Source organism: Dryas octopetala, chromosome 5, assembly GCF_963921425.1.
Source record: "Dryas octopetala chromosome 5, drDryOcto1.1, whole genome shotgun sequence".
Lineage (NCBI taxonomy): Eukaryota > Viridiplantae > Streptophyta > Magnoliopsida > Rosales > Rosaceae > Dryas > Dryas octopetala.
Window position 1 is genome coordinate 20,573,877 of NC_141370.1, and position 14,386 is coordinate 20,588,262.

At 38.6% G+C, this 14,386-nt stretch overlaps 2 protein-coding genes across 3 annotated transcripts; one reads left to right on the forward strand and one right to left on the reverse strand.

Moving 5' to 3' along the window:
• Nucleotides 1-3,460: 3,460 nt before the first annotated feature.
• Nucleotides 3,461-6,880, reverse strand: PRMT10 (protein arginine methyltransferase 10). Of its 2 annotated transcripts, XR_015122355.1 has the most exons (8): nt 6,531-6,880; nt 6,034-6,226; nt 5,839-5,944; nt 5,119-5,308; nt 4,755-4,940; nt 4,564-4,647; nt 3,759-4,065; nt 3,461-3,654 (listed from the first exon to the last, which is right to left on the reverse strand). XR_015122355.1 is itself a non-coding variant. In XM_086244599.1 (7 exons), the coding sequence occupies exons 1-7, from the start codon at nt 6,747-6,749 to the stop codon at nt 3,889-3,891; spliced, it is 1,155 nt and encodes a 384-aa protein (XP_086100725.1). In that variant the 5' UTR covers nt 6,750-6,880; the 3' UTR covers nt 3,663-3,888. The 2 variants fall into 2 exon arrangements, 1 of the variants encoding a protein (XP_086100725.1); XM_086244599.1 differs by lacking the exon at nt 3,461-3,654 and having other exon boundaries at nt 3,663-4,065.
• A 1,623-nt stretch (nt 6,881-8,503) lies between these two features.
• On the forward strand, nt 8,504-10,074 carry LOC147285558 (putative receptor-like protein kinase At5g20050). The gene has a single exon (XM_086245129.1). The coding sequence runs from the start codon at nt 8,567-8,569 to the stop codon at nt 9,923-9,925; it is 1,359 nt and encodes a 452-aa protein (XP_086101255.1). The 5' UTR covers nt 8,504-8,566; the 3' UTR covers nt 9,926-10,074.
• Nucleotides 10,075-14,386: the final 4,312 nt, after the last annotated feature.

Here is a 14,386-nt window from a genome sequence, read left to right on the forward strand (position 1 = left end):
AATTATTATTGGATTGTCACCAATGTCACGTTGTCTTGTGTTGTACAATTGCATTATCTTGCAATATGCCAAGTTGAGGAGATATGATTATGATTTATGGGTGAATGAATGATTATCCATCTCAAGGGATTTTCTAATATTCGATTGGATATTCAATATATATATAGCATAACATACTTTATTCAAAATGAATATTTTCCATTAAAAGGTCATGCTTTGGGATTCAGTTGGGAAGGTGCATACAGAATTCTCTAATTTCTTTTTTTTTTCTTTTTTCTTTTTATATAGTGGGTGATGAGATTGAGAGGATACTCTTACGCTCCAAGAATCATTCTAAATATGATATTGCATTTGTTGAAAAAACATATATATATATATATATATCATGACAAAAGTCTATATAAATAATGAGTCAACATGTTCATATTATATATAGTGATGCCTCTCACCATCTCGTTGCCTACTGCATGCAACTCACAGGTTGATTAAAGGTTTATTCACTAGCTCGCGTGTAGGTTTATTAAGATGATTTATCTTATAAGCAAAATAAATATGAGAAAGTGAGTCATTCATTACGAATAATTATCTACAAGTTAATTTAAGCAAATCGTGAATCTATTTTGATCATTCGCTTCATAAATATTTGATCAATTGAGAAAAAAAATTAAGTATTTTGAAATAATGCGTAAAGAGCTTCTCTTTTGGGACAAACCGCATAGATTTTTATTTTTTATTTTTTTATAACTATTTTATCATAAATTTTTTTATTTTTCTTTATCATACTCATCATATGATTTCATGATGTATTATGCTAATGACCTTACGAACAAAAATCTAACATGATTTCAGAAATTATTAAATTCTTGATAAAATGCAGAAAAGCTTCTTTGGACACGTGAGTTTTTCTTTTCTTGGGGATTGGGGACCAGTTCAGGAAGACCCATATAAAGTCATATATAGGTCAAGTTGCCTTACTTTGAATTGTAAGTGGTGGCTAACAAGATGTAAATGATTAGAGATTTAATTTGACTAAACACTTGTGAAAATGTCAACACGCACATTTTATTATAATTAAGCTTCATACAGAAACGAAACATCAAAAAACTTCTAGCTGCGATCTCTGCCATCTTACTTGCTTTAATGAGATGATTATGAAATGTATGTGAAATGGTTGAGATATATGAGGGTGCCTAAATTTCTGGTAACGCGTTTATTACCCAATTGAATGTGCTAATGAAGTGCGACATTTGCCTAATTATATGCATAAACAGCATAACATTCAAAGTAAATAAAGGATCTTCTTCCCCATGCCAAACTATAATTGGCAACATGTATGGGATAGCTAGCCTGTGTGAAACAACGACCCACATCCCTCACTTTTAGGTGAGCTATGCATAACAAGACTTGTTGTACTTACTACACGTTTGTAGCTTTTAAATAGTACGCACACGTAATATGCAAACAAATGCAATCATATTTCCATATATTAATTCCTCCCCCAATACAATTTAATGAATGATGAGATTGAATGAACAATTGATTGAAGAGAAAATATTTATTGGATATGTCATGTTGGACTTTAACAAAAATATAATAGACTCTAACGAATTTATTGTTACGTTGTGAGCTTCACATATTTTGCATTACAAATTTTGGAACTAGATTAGTATATAATTGTGGTATAAGATGTTCATATCAGCCAAAGTTAGCAAGCAAGAAGTAAGAACTTCAATTCTATCTTTTCTTGCCTATTAATCATTATTTTCAAGGTTGTTTGGGGAAGTTCAATTAATTAGAAAAGGTTTTGTTAGATGATGTATTTGCATAAAGCTAAGTTTAAATAAATGTAGAAAACGTGTATAGTCTTGGACATACGTTTCCTCTTATATCCTATCCCTTATTCCTTTTAATAAAAGTTGAAATGTCCCTTTTCGCCACTCTTCTGTGAATGATATTCATGTGTTGCTTGGAAGCAAAAGACAGCACACAGAATGAGGCATGAACCACATTGAAAGCTGTTGAAAGTTGAAACAACATTTATTATTTATCCTTTACGTATATGTAATAAATAAGACCTGTAATATGGATTGGGGCATGATCATTTTCCTAGGATTGAATTTAGCCTATATGTCAAGCCATGCTAGGCTTAGGCACATGTTGGGCTTGGACCCAAACATGTCGGCCCACCAAATGCCACTCTAATCTCCACTTACGAAACCTTGCACAAAAGTGAACCCCTCAAACCCTTGACTTTTTTTTGGGGGAGGGAGATGGTAAGCCATACACTAGAAACTGAGAAACCTTGTAAGATGACGAAACCACAACAAAACCATACACTAGAAATCAAAGCAAGCAGTTTCAAATAAAATGTCTCAATTTCATCATCCTTTCATAGTATAAATGTGATAGTAGTGATTACACTTCAATATTACCTGCCTTAGCAGTGATGAGGAAAAGAAAGCAAAAGAGAAGACATATTTTTGGGTTACAAGGCATCATTAATTTTAGCTGGATGAGAGAAAATCCAAAGTATTAAACCACAAAGAATCAAAATGAGGGGAATTATGTGAATGACATTCTCTCCTGAGTTATGATGCAGAGCAACTTCCTTCTTGGTAGCATCAGAATTTGGACTATACACAGGCAAGTCATTGGAAGATGCTGCAGTTTTCAGTGGTTGAGAAGCCAGGGACAGGGACGCTGGCGAAAAGTTCACCAAGAACTCTTCCGAGGCTCGGTTAGTGCTTGATGATCTATGCATTCTTCAGGGTTACCAGATGAGAAGACAACAGGGAATTCGAATAAGATGGAGAAGAACAGATATGCTGCAGGGTGGGGAATACAAAAGAAAAGGTCAAGTTCTAGCAGATCTTATAGTAGGAGGAAGGGTAAAATAGTACTATATTTAATGAGGTTGCGAACATGGTTAGGAAGGCTGGAAATCAAGGATAACAGCTTTGCTTGTAGAGCCAAAAATGCAATTGAGGCTTGATCTTGTCTATGGTTTGTTGTGAATGGTCATACAAGGATGTCTGCTTAACTTAAAAGCAGCTTCCAAGGTAATTAAAGGCATGCACGTCGGCATGTGCATGTGATGAAAAAAGTCAAATACCTTACTTTATTTAAGTCTAAGAATAGTCTGAAATTCTGAATAGACATTGCAATAGGCTGTCATGTGTAACAAGCTACAGCAAGATATAATTTCTAGACGGTGCAAGAATAAAAAGAAACAGAAATTTGTACGAGAACAGCATAATTGATTATTCAGTTTGAGTTCTCATAACAGCATGCTCATCTGCCAGCATTAGAGTCAAAGGTGCTATACTGATAAGATGTTCAAGTTGAGAAGGATCTTATCCGATTCTAGACCTAACCGTGAAACAGAAAACCTTGAAAAGCGGTTGCATTATTGAAGCTGTATTGTAGCAAATACAATTATAGGGTGTAAATTGTGACCAACAGTTGACTAAAACTGACAATCAGGTAAGAACAATCACATCATTTCTCAACCCGGTATAATATTTTGCGTTAACATTATATCAGAGTGACAATTGCCAAAATGTGTACAATTATATTCTGCAGTGTATGAACATTTGAACAGAAACCAAAAAAGGGAAGAAAAAGAAGTTCAAATGCTCCAACTCCAATATGACGCTGCAAAATAAGGAGGGGAAAAGGTCACCATAAAGACGCAATTCTGATGAAATTGACATAACTTGTCTCCAACGTACCACAAAGTTAAAACAAAATGAACATACGAGTATAGCAAAATTAGCTGCAAAGCCTGCAAAACTTCCACAAAACTTGCACACATGATTTGTAGGACTGATCACATCTGGTAATCCAGTATCACAGAAATATGCTGGTGGACGTGAACCTTGTCTCTAGTCACTCTATGAAATATCTATTTCTGAATGGTGGAAGTAACGTTCCAGAATACTGTGTAATCTCACAGCCTAACTCAACCTCCATCAATCGATGATTTTCCTTAGAGCGGTTCATTGAGAAAGAAGCATTTAGTTTATCCCCTTCAGTGACACGAATTGGAGGGTTCAAGAGGAAAACCTGTTCGATAAACAAGGAGATAAGAATGAAATAAAATTAGATGATGTCATCAAAGATGCGAGCAAGAATTGATCCAAAAAAGAAACAAAAACTTTACGTCAAAATAAAATTCCATAAAATCCAAATTTTGGTAAAAACCATGCACATGCTCCAGATAGTTTGTCATGCCTTTGCTCATCATTTGGTTCCAGAATGTGTGGTATGTATAAAATGAAGGAAATAGACATCTTAGAGCAGTGCACTTATATCAACAAGTAATGAGGTGCTGTATTCTATTTATTCAGTGAGCTATCAATTTACAAATGTTAGGACCTATTTTAAGCGAAACGGCAATAACAGTGATACACAGCTAACTAGAGATAGATGGAGTAAAGCTTTGCTGAGTTGAGATTTTATTTTATTGAAAAATGTACATCTTCCCAAAAGATTCCCCAATTGCATATTGATTCCTTGACAATTATGAAAAATTTTAGGCAAAAGATTTTTGGCAGAACAAACCTGTTGGCCCCAGTGTGTGCTATCATTTACGCTAGGAGCAGTAGTCAACTCAATTTCTTTCTGAGCTGGATCCTCCTTCCTTCCCTGGTACACCAGAACAGGACAAGGTTCATGTTACGCTACAGTAAGTGTAAGTGTGCAGATGTTCAAGAGTCCTTCCAGAAAATAAAGGGATGTGAAGATCAACTTACTCGAAAATGAACATCAAACCATCCCCCAAACCCACAGAGCCTTGTGTTCTGAAGAGTTACTGTCGATGATAAGTTTGACCTAATTTCGAGGATCTCACTGACAGAGCAAGTTAAACAATCTATCTCCTTTACTACAGCAGTTGTCCCTATAACTTGATGTGGATGAAGGTTGTTCCACAAAGATGTCTACAGAAAATTTATAGCATATAGTTTAAGATGTTGGACACCAGAAGAAGCACGCATTAATTTCATGTGCAAGTAATGGACAAATTGAAAACCATCGCACAACAATGTAAAACATAAGATTCAAGTCTATCCAGAGACTCTGGTAAAAATCAATACTAGGTATAATTATAGAAATCACCTGAAGATAGTATTTCCTCTGCTCTTCAGAGAAAGGTTTTGTTAGAACACTCATATCAACACCATAATAAGCTTTTGTCTCATCTGTGAAACGATACCAATCTTCCATAGATGATTCATAATCATTACCCTTTTGGTCTCCCAACCCTGACCTAATAGGTGCCAGCCACATAACTGCATGACTAGGATACCTGCAAAACCAAAAATTTATTCCAAATTACAATTTAAGTATCTGAAAACTATTTGAAGGTTTCCTAATCAGCATACTAAAAGCAGTTGCAACAGGCTCAAGATAAAAGTCCCTCTCTCCCACACACAGTGCACTGATTATTCCCATCATAGTACAAAGCAAACTTCAAGAATCAAATAAAAGGACAACTAAACACAGTGATAAGGAATTGGTGAAAACATAAGTCCAAAAGACAATTTAAGCCACGAGGAAAAGATGAAAGCTTTATTACAATTAACCATATAATATTGTCATTGTAGTAACCATATAATATTGTCATATGGGCATCTCATTGGCTGCATTCCAATGGCTTATAAAACAGATGCAAGTGTTCTATTTCATACAAAAAGGGATCTTTTCATTATACAGAAATTCACCAAAGTTTAGACACAAGGAAACAATTATAGAAGTGTGTTATCACAACACTATCATTTAGCTGCTCCTACATAGATCACCAAAAATGTCAACATGTAAATGCCACAGAACACTTACATGACTCCTGTTGGCTTCAACCACCGGTCACGCGCACATATCACCGAATCAAACATCGATTCACGCAGTAGGAAATACCCCATCCACTCCGAAATTATCACATCCACTGTGCACAAATACAGAATCACATAAACATGACACCAATAAAAACCAAAACTTTAAACTTAAAGTTGGAAAATTTTAAAAATGCCAAACCTTTCTCTGGCAGAACAACATCCTCCATAGAACCCTCAATCACTTCAACCACGTCCTCAACGTTATTCGCCTTCACAAGAGCGCGTGCATGTTCCGCCATGGCAGTCGCTTCAACCGCATAAACCTTCCTCGCCCCGGCTTGCGCCGACCAAATTGCAAGAATGCCACTCCCCGTTCCCACATCCAACACAGCCTTCTCCACAATTTAACCAAATTAATCCCAAATTTCGATATCATAACAAAACTGTCATATTCCTAAGAAGCAAGTCCATAGAACAAAGCTAATCAAAAGGCTTTAGTCTTTTTAGCTAAAGTTTACTCCTTTTAGTTCTAAGAGTTATACGAGTAACCAAACAGAGGATAAACGAGTTGTAGCTTGTCCACAACGTAACCAAATTAATCCAAATTTCGAATAAAGGTTTAGCTAAAGTTTACACCTTTTAGTTGTTAGAGTTGTTGGAGTAATCAAACAGAGGAGAAAGGAACGAGGTGTGTACCTTGCCCTGGAAGTGGTGCTTGTTCTGGAAAACGGCGTTGAAGTAAGCGTCCATGCGGACTCGATCGGAGAGCATCTCCTTCTGGTGGTAAAGGAAGGCGTAGGTGCAGAAGTAGTTGGCGAAGTCGACGCCTTTGTCCACCGCCGCGACACCACCGTCGCCATTGTTGCTGGTGCCGCCGCTTTGTCCCCCAACGACACCGTTTCTGTAGCTCCCCATGTAGAGTTATGTATGTGGTGTCGTAGAGTAGTCAGTCAATGCTCTCGGAGGAAGGAGAAGAAAAAGGAGAGACAAAGAGAGGGGGCTTTGGGTTTTTAGGGCAACGTAGATGATGTAACCATGAGTCTCCCTCCTGCTCTCTATTCAACTTCCTTAATAATATAAACTACTAAAATTAGAATACTTTCCTTATCAGGAAATAATAATATATAAATAAATATAAAATATAAAATTTCGAATTTCGAATTTCGAATTCATATGAGTAATGTAACAATTTCTTCTACCAGATTCTCAATCAACCCAACTCATTATAGTGAATTTGCGTTGATTACAAACTTACACCAACTAATATATAGTATTGAAATAAGTTGAGTTAGTATTAAAAGATTTCAATCAAGAATATAAACAAGACACGTTGAGTCATTCGATCACTTTTTTATATATGTTTTTTCTATAATTTTTTGGACTAACGGGAGAGTTCTATAAATCCATTCCCTCACTCCCACATAATTACTAACACTTAAAATGTACTCTCCCAACTCAACTCTCTTATTTCCCTCGTGACTCTTCTTTCTTCTCCTCATTTAACAAATGAAATTGAGTCATTAATGGAAAAACATGTTTGGACTGAATATTTGAGTAAGGGTGTGGATCCATAACATATTATTTTTTACATGAATTTTGACATAAGTTTTTAATGGGGCACATTTTATATAGAATTCTAACGATCCAAACTGTTTATTTTGTATTTTTGTTTGCAACCACAAACGGGACCCTCCACCAAAAAAAAGCAAACAGGACCCAAGAATTTATTATTTTTATCCAAGCCTACGCAACATCACATGAATCCGCAGAGTGTTGTTTAGTAACAGTCTAACAGACAACCCCATTTGCCACAAAATTAAGTTAATATTAATCTTTTAAGTGATGAATCGCGCATTAATTCCGGTTTAGGTGTATGGCCTGCTCTCCCTCGCATACTATTTAACTGTTGGGTTTCTTCATCTCCATTAGTGAACATTAAATTATTCATATGCAGGACTGGGTCTTGCAGTCTTGCTACTTGGAAACTAATCTTCAATCCTCAAGCGTTGGATTATAATATAATTCAGTCAAGTGTGAAAGTAAATATATGAAGGAACTGGGTTTTGAGTACTACTAAGGCCAAAGCACCACAATTAGTTAATAGGATTGAATCAGTCAATACTTTACAACTCACATTTGTCTATGGTCAGTGACTAGGTCAGATATTAAGTTAACCACAGTACATTCTTATTCATGTGGTAATTGGTATGTTCTTAATGCAGCAGCAAAAACTAACTAAACAAAAAAAAAATTAAGGGCAATGTTTCATCAAGTCATATGGACTTTGTTTAACATCTAAATATCTGATGGGAAACTTAAATGTGAAGGGGTATTTGATTTCAGAAATGGATTTTTTTTTTACAAAATATTTCCAAATAATTGACCATATAGAAGCCTCAAATATAAAGATGGGTCTGATAATTAAGGAAGGGGCAAGAGGTTCCAATATTGCATTAAAGAAACCATAAAAGTCAGACAAGTAATTAGGTGAACTTCTTGGTGGTTTCTTCTGGTCCATATGATCCATGAGCTAAACTAGAGATGGAAACGTTTCTAACCAGTAATTTAAATAATGCAATGACTGATTGAATGTTAGACCCTACTAGGTTGCTACTCATTCAAGCAAAATAAAGAATAAATTGAAAGACTTCTTCTCAGAAAGAAAATGGTTGTTAAAAGAGAGAAAGTTCCTTCCCTTTCTCTTTATCTGAAAACAAGAATGAAGCTTTGATATGGAGGACAGAAAAGCCAACATAGTAGCTGCTTCATCTGTGTTCTCCCTCATCATCGTCATAATTGTTGCTCGCGTCTGTCTCAAACTCTCCAAGACTTTCTTTCTCATTTTTGGGGCAGGAATTGGTGTGATCCTTGCCGTTTTTGCATGGCTTATCATCAGACATCATTACAATGGCAGGCGAAAACTGTTGGAATCAAAATTCGCATCAGAAGGCCGAGAGCTGAGGATAGAGTACAGTTTCCTTAGAAAAGTTGCTGGGGTTCCCACAAAGTTTGGGTACAAAGAGCTAGAGGATGCAACAGATGGTTTTCAGGCATTGCTTGGCCAAGGGGCTTCTGCTTCTGTTTACAAAGGGATTCTTAGTGATGGCACTCCTGTGGCAGTGAAAAAGCTTGATGTAGAAGAGCGTGGCGAGAAGGAATTCAGATCAGAAGTTGCAGCAATTGCAAGTCTGCAACATGTCAATCTTGTGAGGCTTCTTGGATATTGTTGTGTTCCTGCAGGACCACGTTTTTTGGTTTATGATTTCATCGCAAATGGATCATTGGATTCTTGGATTTTTTCTAGGAAGGAGAGGCCAAACCGGAGTGGGGGGTGCTTGTCATGGGATTTAAGGTACAGGGTTGCTATTGATGTTGCTAAGGCACTTTGTTACCTCCACCATGATTGCAGGTCAAGGATTTTACACCTTGATGTTAAGCCAGAAAATATACTTCTGGATGAGAATTACAGAGCAATTGTGGCAGACTTTGGTCTGTCAAAGCTAATGGGAAAAGATGAGAGTAGAATTATGACAACAATTAGGGGAACTAGAGGTTACTTAGCCCCTGAATGGCTCTTGGAGCATGGAATTTCAGAGAAATCTGATATCTATAGTTATGGAATGGTGCTTTTGGAGATGATCGGAGGCCGAAGAAATGTTAGCTTCATTGAAAAGGGGAATCATGACCAGTCTCATAGGAAATGGCAATATTTTCCCAAAATTGTGAATGAGAAAATGAGAGAAGGGAAGCTTATGGAAATTGTTGATCAAAGACTAGTAGCGAGTGGAGGCATTGATGAAAGGGAGGTAAAAAGACTGGTTCATGTAGCTCTATGGTGCATACAAGACAGGGCTAGGCTTAGGCCTAGCATATCTCATGTGGTTGAAATGCTTGAAGGCTCTTTGACTGTGGAGGAGCCTCCTGACACCCAAATGACAGTTGTTGATTTTTTGGAAACAGATGAAGATCAGCCACCCATTAAGGGTCATAACAGGCAAAAGTTTGGTGCCTTGGCAATACGAGATACAAGTGTTGCAACAACATCAACATGCTCATATGCAAATGCAATGTCTATGATATCCCCAAGATAGCTCCATGAACAGGATATTAGCTGCTCCTTCATGGCTGTTTTGGTTAAAAAAGGGTTCTTTACTTCTTTAAGGATTTACCATATTTTCTTTCATGGTAAACTTTCTGTTTGTTATATATACGAGCATTCTTCCCTGTTAATTCTAGTCTTTAAAATGGATGCATTAAATTATCCCCTTCTATATTAAATCTAGTCTTTCCTGTTAATTCCTCTTCTTTCCTCCTCCCTTCTTTCTGAACAGAAAAAGATTTAGGTTTAGGGTTTCAAATATTATTTCTGCTTAATTGAATAAGACCACAAAGTGTGGTTTATATACATGGGCCTATAACTAAATTACAGGAATTAATAAATCACCTAATTAATTCTAATAATTACACAATAATCACATATGTTGACTCACACCAACACTTCCCCTCAAGTTGGTGCATATATATCGCACATGCCCAACTTGTCTAGTGAGTCCAAAAACACCCTATTTGTTACAGCCTTGGTCAACACATCTGCAAGCTGATCTTCGGACTTCACAAATGGAAAGTTAATAATCTTCGCTTCAAGTTTCTCTTTGATGAAGTGTCGATCAATCTCAATGTGTTTTGTTCTATCATGCTGAACATGATTATGTGCTATATCAATAGCAGATTTGTTATCACAAAACAAGTCCATAGGTTTGGTAGGTGGACACCCTAAATCAGTCAATAAATGTCTCAACCATAAAAGTTCGACTACTCCAAGTGCCATACCTCTGTATTCAGCCTCTGCACTTGATCTAGATACAACCGATTGCTTCTTACTCCTCCAGGTCACCAAATTTCCTCCTACAAAGGTAAAGTAGCCTGAGGTAGACCTTCTATCATCTGCTGAACCACCCCAGTCTGCATCAGAAAAACCTTCAACATTCACATGACCATGATTAGCAAACAACAATCCTTTACCAGGTGCAGATTTTAAATACCGCAAAATTCGCTCCACAGCATCCATATGGGGTTTACATGGGGCATGCATAAACTGGCTTACTACACTAACCGCATAAGCAATGTCAGGTCTAGTGTGAGACAAATATATCAATCTTCCGACAAGTCTCTGATATCGCCCCTTATCTGCAGGCAAAGCTCCCAAACACTCGAAAAGTCTATGGTTTTGTTCCATAGGAGTGACAGCTGGCTTACACCCAAGCATACCAGTTTCAGACAACAAGTCTAAAACATATTTCCTTTGAGATAAGAATATGCCATGTTTAGACCGAGCAACTTCTATCCCAAGAAAGAACTTCAAGTCCCCCAGCTGTTTCATTTCAAACTCTCTAGACAAGTACCTCTGCAAATTAGAGATTTCCTCATAATCATCTCCGGTCAGAACCATATCATCAACATAAATGATAAGAGCAGTAATCTTCTTCCCCCTTTTCTTTAGGAACAAAGTATGATCAAAATTACTCTGCCGATAACCATAGTTTTTCATTGCACGGGTGAATCTTCCAAACCAGGCTCTCGGAGATTGTTTAAGACCATACAAAGACTTCCTTAGTCTGCATACTAATCTCGTATTCTCAAACTCTGGTATACCCGGAGGAGGATCCATGTATACTTCTTCAGTCAAATCACCATGGAGAAAGGCATTCTTTACATCAAACTGAAGGAGTGGCCAATCTTTGTTAGCAGCCAAAGATAACAGAACCCGTACTGTGTTTAACTTGGCCACTGGAGCAAACGTCTCCAAGTAGTCTATGCCATAGGACTGTGTATAACCCTTTGCTACCAACCTTGCCTTATACCTTTCAACTGATCCATCAGCTTTGTGTTTGACTGCAAACACCCATCTGCACCCAACTGTCTTCTTCCCCTTAGGTAGAGAAACCAACTCCCAGGTTGAATTCTTCTGTAATGCCGCCATTTCTTCAGCCATAGCTTTGGTCCATCTAGAATCTGTAAGAGCATCCTGCAATCTACTAGGAATAGAAACAGAAGATAATTGCAGAACATACGATTCATATGACTTTGAAAGCCTAACAGATGACACATGATTATTAATTGAGTACCTAACTTTGGCATTTGGATCTGGCTCATATTTAGCTGGTGGTTGTCCTCGGTTAGACCGAGGAGGAAGTGTAAATTTAGAAGCATTAGAAATAAGATCTGAACCAGAATGTGAATCAAGAGTATTGTCGGTTACCTCAATGGACGAAGAAGATTGATTCAATGGAGTATGAGAGATGGCGGTACTATCATGGAGTGGTGATTCCTCAAGCTCAGAATTCGTGGATTCTTGTCCTACCATATCCTCAGTATCATCTTCATTAATTTCCGCATCCTCAGTATCATCCGCAGTAATTTCCACAGTCTCAGTCTCATCCGCAGACTCAGTCACCGGGTGATCAGTAGTCTGTTCTGACCCTTCCTCACTACTACTCCCAGAACCAAACTGATCAAAGAACAACATATCATCTCGATTCTGCACTTCACTATTCTGCACTTCACTAGAAACCTCCCCCTGAAGGGTAGAATCCAGTGGACGTGGAGAATAAAAAAGTTGATGTTCATGAAAAGTGACATCCATAGACACATAGAAGCGCTGAGTAGAGGGATGATAGCACCGATACCCCTTCTGGGATGGACCATAACCAACAAATACACACTCTAAGGCCCGAGATGCGAGCTTGGATCGCTGATGAGAATGTAAATGCACAAAAACAACACACCCAAAAACTCGGGGTTCCAAATGAAGGACACCTGGTAGAGAGACAAAATCCGAGAGAACATCCAAAGGTCGCCGAAAGTCAAGGACACTAGATGGGGTTCGATTAATCAGATAAACGGCAGAACTCAAGGCATCACCCCAGAACAGAGATGGCACGTGACCCCCCAGAAGAAGGGACCGAGTGACTTCTAATAAATGTCGATTTTTGCGTTCAGCAACCCCATTCTGTTGTGGAGAATGAGCGCAAGAAGTCTGATGAAGGATCCCCGCAGAAGCAAAATACTGAGTCAACTCTGTATTAACGAACTCACCGCCATTATCAGAGCGCAAAACTTTAATAGGACAGGCAAACTGGGTGAGGACCATATGATGAAAAAGGCGAAAAACAGCACACACATCACTTTTATGTTTCAGAAGATAAACCCAAGTCATCCTAGTACAATCATCAATAAATGTCACAAACCATTTCATTCCTTTATGTGTACCACACGGGGCCGGACCCCAAACATCCGAGTGGACCAAAGCAAAAGGAACATCCATACGTGTAGCATTAGAAGGAAACACTGAACGATGACTTTTGGCCAACACACAAACTTCACAATTAAAATTTGAAATGTTCAATCCACGAAATAAAGAGGGAAATAAACGCCGAAGATAACTAAAGGACGGATGACCAAGTCGGCGATGCCACAACCAAATCTTCTTCTGATTGTCAGAGGAACCATTACTAACTAGACTCACAATGCCACGACCATCTGAAGTGGAAACCCCACTATCCAGATAGTACAAACCATCACTCTTTCTACCACTGCCAATTTTCTCCTTGGTATGAATATCCTGGAAAACACAATGGGTAGGAAAGAATGTGGCCACACAATTATGAGTTTTGGTTAGTTGACTAACAGAAATAAGGTTACAATTTAAGGAAGGAACAAACAACACATTATGTAAAGACAAACCAGACGAGAAGGATACCGTGCCGCCCCCTAGAACAGGAGAGGACACACCATTGGCATTAACAATAAATGGTTTAGGACAGACAGATGAAAGATGACTAAAAACATAACGATCAGAAGTCATATGATCCGTAGCACCTGTATCAATTATCCATGCACCATTACCAGTACAAGCAGAAGTACTCAAAGCAGAGTTAGAGATACCTGACTTGACGACAAAGCTGGAGGAACTAACAGAGTTCACCCGGGAATGCAGCATTATTTTTTTTCCTTTTTTTTTTTTTTTTTTTTTTTTTTTCACAGAGCTACACAAACAGAGCACACCTTTTCACTGCCCGCACGCAATGCAGATCACAGCTGCTGCAGGAAAAAGACAAATATATATATATATACCAGCCAATGGAACACAGGCCCTGGTGTGTCTTTGGAATGCACCAAAGCCAAGTCACTCTCCTATCGGCGTAACAGGGAGATGCGCAAGCAGGTGGAGGCGCACAAGCAGGTGGAGGCGCGCGGGTCCAGATGGTGCAGAGAGAGGGCGGTGCTGTGCTGGTCGGCGCACCAGGGATCGGACGGCGTGGTCGCTGCGACTGGGCAGCGCACAGCAGAACAAATGGCGTCGGCTTTTGCGTCGGCTTCGCTGCAACTGGTCCACTTGGAGCAGCAAGGGCAACAGGCGCAGGCGAGCGACGGTGGCCGGGGGGGGTGTGCAGCTAGCAACGGTGGCAGAGGGGGTGCTGCAAGCGACGGTGGCTGGGGGTTGTGCAGCGAGCGACGGTGGCAGAGGGGTGTGCAGCAGGCGACGGTGGCAG

Coding starts and splice junctions, on each gene's coding strand:
- PRMT10 (XM_086244599.1), bottom strand. CDS start 6,749: ATGGGGAGCTACAGAAACGGTGTCGTTGGGGGACAAAGCGGCGGCACC. Junction 5,945..6,033: donor TGTTGTTCTGCCAGAGAAAG/GTTTGGCATTTT, acceptor ATTTGTGCACAG/TGGATGTGATAATTTCGGAG. Junction 5,309..5,838: donor TTGAAGCCAACAGGAGTCAT/GTAAGTGTTCTG, acceptor TTGGTTTTGCAG/GTATCCTAGTCATGCAGTTA.
- LOC147285558 (XM_086245129.1), top strand. CDS start 8,567: ATGGAGGACAGAAAAGCCAACATAGTAGCTGCTTCATCTGTGTTCTCC.